The sequence below is a fragment of the Gossypium raimondii genome, chromosome 9 (assembly GCF_025698545.1).
Source record: "Gossypium raimondii isolate GPD5lz chromosome 9, ASM2569854v1, whole genome shotgun sequence".
NCBI lineage: Eukaryota > Viridiplantae > Streptophyta > Magnoliopsida > Malvales > Malvaceae > Gossypium > Gossypium raimondii.
The window spans coordinates 1,325,380-1,331,303 of NC_068573.1; the positions used below are offsets into that span (position 1 = coordinate 1,325,380).

General features: G+C 33.6%; 1 protein-coding gene across 1 annotated transcript; it reads left to right on the forward strand.

Moving 5' to 3' along the window:
• The first annotated feature begins 3,421 nt into the window (after positions 1-3,421).
• Positions 3,422-4,803, forward strand: LOC105798066 (uncharacterized). The gene has a single exon (XM_012627965.2). The coding sequence runs from the start codon at positions 3,504-3,506 to the stop codon at positions 4,560-4,562; it is 1,059 nt and encodes a 352-aa protein (XP_012483419.1). The 5' UTR covers positions 3,422-3,503; the 3' UTR covers positions 4,563-4,803.
• The last annotated feature ends 1,121 nt before the right edge of the window (positions 4,804-5,924 follow it).

Genomic DNA, 5,924 nt, shown 5'->3' on the forward strand with positions numbered 1-5,924 from the left:
AAATAAGTCAAATGTGCTATTATAAATCAAGAAAGAAGTGGAATCGTCCTTGATCATAGAAAAGAAAAGATTAAAGATTAAATTGCTAAATTTTTATATTGTTGCACCAAAGTAAGTTATGTGTAAATAATAGCAATATATTTTTATAAATTGTGAATTATATTTGATATGTGAATTAATATTAAATGTGGAAGGAAAATTGTTCATGAATTATTCAAGTGATAAAGTGTTTAAAATAAAGTGTTAAGTGTAAATTCCCTGTTGAACTTAGGAATAGAAGTGGATACAAGTGACATGTCACTAGAGACCAGTGTTACAGTGTTACAGTGAGTCCCGGGTGCTGGGTAATCTAGCATGTGTTGCAGACACCTGACAGTTTGTGTGAGCAGGCCCGTGAACATTTCCAGTGTTATTGATCAGTGGTAGCTACGGCTACATATCAGTGGTAGCTTCGGCTACATATCAGTGTGGCACTTATGTGCTAATTCTCTACGTATCTGTGTATATTCCGAGTGTTCAAGGAGAAATTAACTAAGTGAAAATACATGAGATCATGTAACGACTAAGTGTAATTGAATGATGAATATATGTGTGGAATTGAATTGAATGTTGATCGAAAGTGAAAAAGTGAAATTGTGAAATAGTAGAATTAGCAACAAAATAGTTTTGGATAGAAACAGTTGTGTGACTTTGAAAAATCACCAAAAATGGTGGAAATAAAATTAGAGAGTGAATAAGATATGAAATGAAATCTTGATGAGTCTTTTTATACATAAAAGAAACAGAGCAAGCAACAGAGTTATATATTTTGAGATATTTTAACTTTAGTGAGATAGGGTCAGAATGAGTTTGGAATCCCCTGTTCTGACTTTGGAAAATTGTTAAAAATTGTAAAAAAATATTTACGAGCTAAACTTTATATGTTTAGAACTCTAAATGAGTATATTTTCAAGTGAAATAAACATAAGTACCATCCGAATTCTGTACAGTGAGATAATTAATTTTTAGTAAAGAGAGGTCAGAACTGACGAGCAGTGAAACAAGGGAAACTTTAAAGAATAAACTGTACTTATTGGCTAAGCCAAAAATTCTGAAAATTTTATGGTAAGAAGATATGTGAATATAGTTTCAGGGAAAATTAACGGATCTTAATTTGGAGCTTTGTAGCTCCAAATAAAAATAATTTAGTGACTCTGTCTCGGATAGACAGCTTTGAATATACATATGAGTGAATAGTAAAATTATAGAAAATGTTATTTATAAGAGTGTTATGTACATTAAGGATGTGGAATGGAGAGGAGAAGGAGGAAAAATGAAATATATGAATGATTTGTATATAAATTGGTCATATGCCCGATTATATTTGATAAACATTGAATTAGAAATGACATAATGTTTCATTTCAATTAGTTATTATTAATTGAATTGTAAATTCATATGGCTAAAACCAAACAATTATTTGTTAATATTATGCATGACATAATGTATTATTCTATATATATATATATATTCATGGTTGAATTATGATTGTTGAGAAAGATAGATAAATTGGAATGAAAGTTCAAATTGAGTAGAACGCAGGGTTGAATACTTTCGTTCAGTGATAAAGACGAATTGACGGAAAATACCATGAATGGACCATGGCAATAAGTGATATGTAATTCCATGTAAGACCATAGCTGGGCTATAGCATCAGTATATGTTATGTGATTACGTGTAAGACCATAGTTGGACTATGGCATCGAGAAAATAAGTACTCAATTCCGTAAGACGTTCACTAATTTGACAAAGTTGATAAGTGTCACATGGACTCATATTCAAGTGATAGATTTATTGTGATTGTTGAAGTTGAATTCAATTGAGTGATTTCACCAATTGGATATTGTATATGGCAAGATGTATTAGTGAATTACCTATTTATGAAATGATAATTGAAGTTCAGTAAATGATACATGAAATTAATATGAAAAGATTTATGATTGTTATTAGTATTGTTTCTGACATAATGTGGATTCTTCGATGTTGAAATGATTTAACGGATTTATTGAGCATTTGAATGAGTATGAGACTCATACGAGTTAGTATAGATATGTACATGTGTCTTATAAGCTTTGAAATGATAAGACTTGTGAATTGTGAATTAATCTGTGTGAAAGTATATGGGATAGATTAGCGAATCGTTACGAGATATTGAATATTTAATATATTACAATGGTGGTAGCTATAAGGCTTGGATTGAATGAGTATATATTGGGCCTCGTAAGCCCTAATTAGCGATTCAAAGACAATAATTTGAAAGTTTTAATCTGTATGAAATTTTATAACTTGGTTTAATACGTTTATAAGTGTAAGTGTTCTAGTAATGCCTCGTACCCTATTCCGAAGTCAAATACGGGTAAGGGGTGTTACAATGTGACATCGCCAGATTCGGCCATAACGTTTAGGCCGAGTTTGGGGTGTTACATTTCATGACCCGACTTTGGCGACAGAAATGAGTTAAGGGTGTTACATATAAATTATAGATTAGTTTTTATCTATTGCAAATATATATTTAACGTTAGAACTTAATTTTAAAAAGTAAAACTAAAAAATGCAGAAGCTTGGTTTGTATGAGCATGACCATTGACCTTGTATAAGTCATTTTGGTTACTTACATTAAAAAAAACAAAATTTTGACACGATTTTTTTGACACATGAACCTGTCAATGAATGCCATATGTTACAACTTCTTCTTCAATGCATCTTCAGCCTCTTCAGATATTTTCTCCGAGCTTTACATTGCGACTGGAAATTTGGATACAGTTGGCTTCAAAAGGTGTACTTGATCTGAGAAATTTTTGTCCTTTGCTTCCTGAATCGTAGCCAGAGAAATACTAACATCCTTGTCGCTTTGGAGATTGTTCCATTTCTGGAATTAACATCGCAAGAACAATCAAGTCATCATTTCAATACAAAATATATGTGCGAATTCAGAATTGAAATAAGTATTATTGGGAAAGGGAATATCCATTTTTTTAAATTGATGAACCCTGTTGTTTGAACTCAAGTTTAGAGTTTTGCCGCTGAATAGAGTGGGTTGTTGAATTTAAACAACCCGAAGCCTCTTTCTAGACAAACTAGTAATGAGGCAAAGAAAAAGGTAATAATCTCAAACAGGCATAAAACACCAAAAATAACTTAAATTTATTGTTTTTGCATGAATTATATATAAATAATTAGCTTAAGAGAGTGACTCAAATGAATGAACCATGTAATGTGGGTGTTTAAATTATAATTTTTTTATTTTAAATGCCTAAAATGAAAATTTTTGATAATTGAATGACTATCTATGTAATTTACTCAAAAATACAGAAATGATAAAATATAAATCAAATAATTATAAAAACATTAACCCGGCTAAGCGACTAATTTTTGTGACGTTTATTAAACCCTAACTGGCGGCTGGGGAAAAAGTGAATAAAACCCTAGCAAAATAGAAAGAAAGAAAGAAAGAAGGAAGGAAGATGGCGAAGAACATGGGAGTAGCGGTAGCGGCTGCTTTATCCGAATTGAATGTGGAGAAGGCTGTGAATGCTCTGCTCAAATGGAGAGATTCTCAGTCCCAAGCCCAAAAACCCCAACTTCTTGAACAGGATGAATTCCTATATCTCATCGTCAGCCTGAAGAAAATCCCTCAAAAGGCTCGCGTTAACCCCATCAAAGTCCCTCTCCCTCACCCCATCATCGATGATCCCGCCGAGCTTTGCTTGTTCATCGATGACCGCTCCAAGTCTGGTATCACCAAAGACGCTGCGTCTAAGAAAATCAAGTCGGAAAACATACCCATCAACAAGGTCATTAAGCTGTCCAAGCTCAAGACTGATTATAAGCCCTTCGAGGCCAAAAGGAAGCTTTGTGATTCATATGATATGTTTTTCGCTGATAAGAGAATTATCCCACTTCTGCCTCGGTTATTGGGGAAGCAGTTTTTCAAGAAGAAGAAGATTCCAGTGCCTGTGGACCTTAAGCATAACAACTGGAAGGAGCAGATCCATAATGCTTGTTCCTCTGCTATGTTATTCTTGGGTAGCGGAACTTGCTGTGTGGTGAAGGTGGCGAAGCTTTCGTTGGAAAAGAAGGAGATTGTTGAAAACGTGATTGCTGCTATTAATGGGATTGCAGAGCGTGTGCCGAGCAAGTGGGGTAATATCAGGTCGTTTCATTTGAAGTTGCTCGATAGCTTGGCTTTACCTCTTTTTCAAGCTATGCCTGATTTGCGTTTGAAGATTCTCGCTGATGCTGATCACCATACTTCTTCTAAGGAGGAAAAACAGGAAGTTGAAGAAGAGGAAGATGATACTTCCCATCAGAAGACGAAGAAGAAGAAAAACAAGGGGAGGATACACGATGTTCAGTACATGGATGATCGAGAACATATTAATGACTCTAACTCTGAGGCTGATGGAAAACATGAAATCAATGCGAATATCTCAACCAAGAAAAAGAAGACTGCACTAAAAAAGTTATGCTCTATTGACATCAAGGTCAAGGATAAGAAAAAGAAGAAAAGTTTAGCAGCTTAATGATTTTTTTACTTAGTACCACCTAGTAAACTTTAAGTTCAACTTTACTGCTTCTTGTTCTTCCGGATTAGTACTCATTATTATTTCTTTTGTAATTGGTTTTACCTTTCAATTTTGGGTTGTTCTTGATCTTTTGAAGGTCTATGTTATTTTGAATGCTTCTTTACTTAGCTTTTTATTTGTATTAGATTGTTAAGAATGAATTTGGAGAATGATTGCTGTAAGCAGCATTTGAATCTAATTTCTTTACATATTTAATGGTATACAATGTTATGAAAAGAGTTATACAATGTTATGAAAAGAGTTTACATATTGTAAAATGCAAATATACATGTGTATCTAAACTGTGTTAAGACTTCAAAATGAATCTGAAGAAGGTGCCTCTAATTTTGCTTGTTTATATGTGGACTACTTCTAGATTGGATTGTCCTACCTAAAGATACTCCGTGTTTGGATAATAATAAGGTAAGATTTTTGGAGGAATAGAAGTTTGATACAGAATTATTTGTAAGATCTATAGGTTTTACACTCATACTCTGTTTATCTTTGTCTTGTTGGTGCAGCTGGATTTTGATGAAAGTAATGGCGGTTGATTGAAACTTGCTGAATACCAAGCTTATTATCTTGATTGATTTTTGACATCAAATTGGTTTTCATTTTTTTGTTTAAATCTATTAGTTTGTTTGTTGCCCCTCAGGATTTGTTCAGTGTTTACTTAGTTTCAACTTCATTTGTTTGTTGAGAATCCCAGTATGGTTGGATTAGACTTTTTAAATCAGATTGATGTTTATAATTGGAAGTTATTGAGGGAACTGATGTGAAAAAAGTATTGTATGTTTGAGCTTCGTGTACACACACACACACACACACACACACACACACACATTTATATATCATGTGTTACCTATAGGCATCAGATGTCTTGAGGTCCCATTAATTTCTAAACCTATGAAGGTGAATTGATGGTATCATGGAATGATGGAGAGGGAACTTAAGTGAAAGAGAAAGAGCCTTTACTGTAAGAATTACTGAATGAGAAACGATTTTGTTGCTTGTTATATGAATCTAAAAAGAAATAAGCTATTCCATGTGTCTAATTGCCATGGCGATTGGACAACCATCACTATGATGCTCTAGCAAGATGTAAACAATACTCATTAGAAAGGTAAAGCGGTAACCATCATCTCTCTCTCTCTCTCTCTCTCTCTCTCTCTCTCTCTCTCTACAGCTGGTCCCCTGCCTTCAAGAGCCAAATGGGGAGTAGGAGACCATTCATGGTGTGGGAAATTTGGGATATTGGTCTCCTCTTTTCTTTTTGCTCTGTTTGTGATTTTGATATTTGATATTTGATATATTGGGACT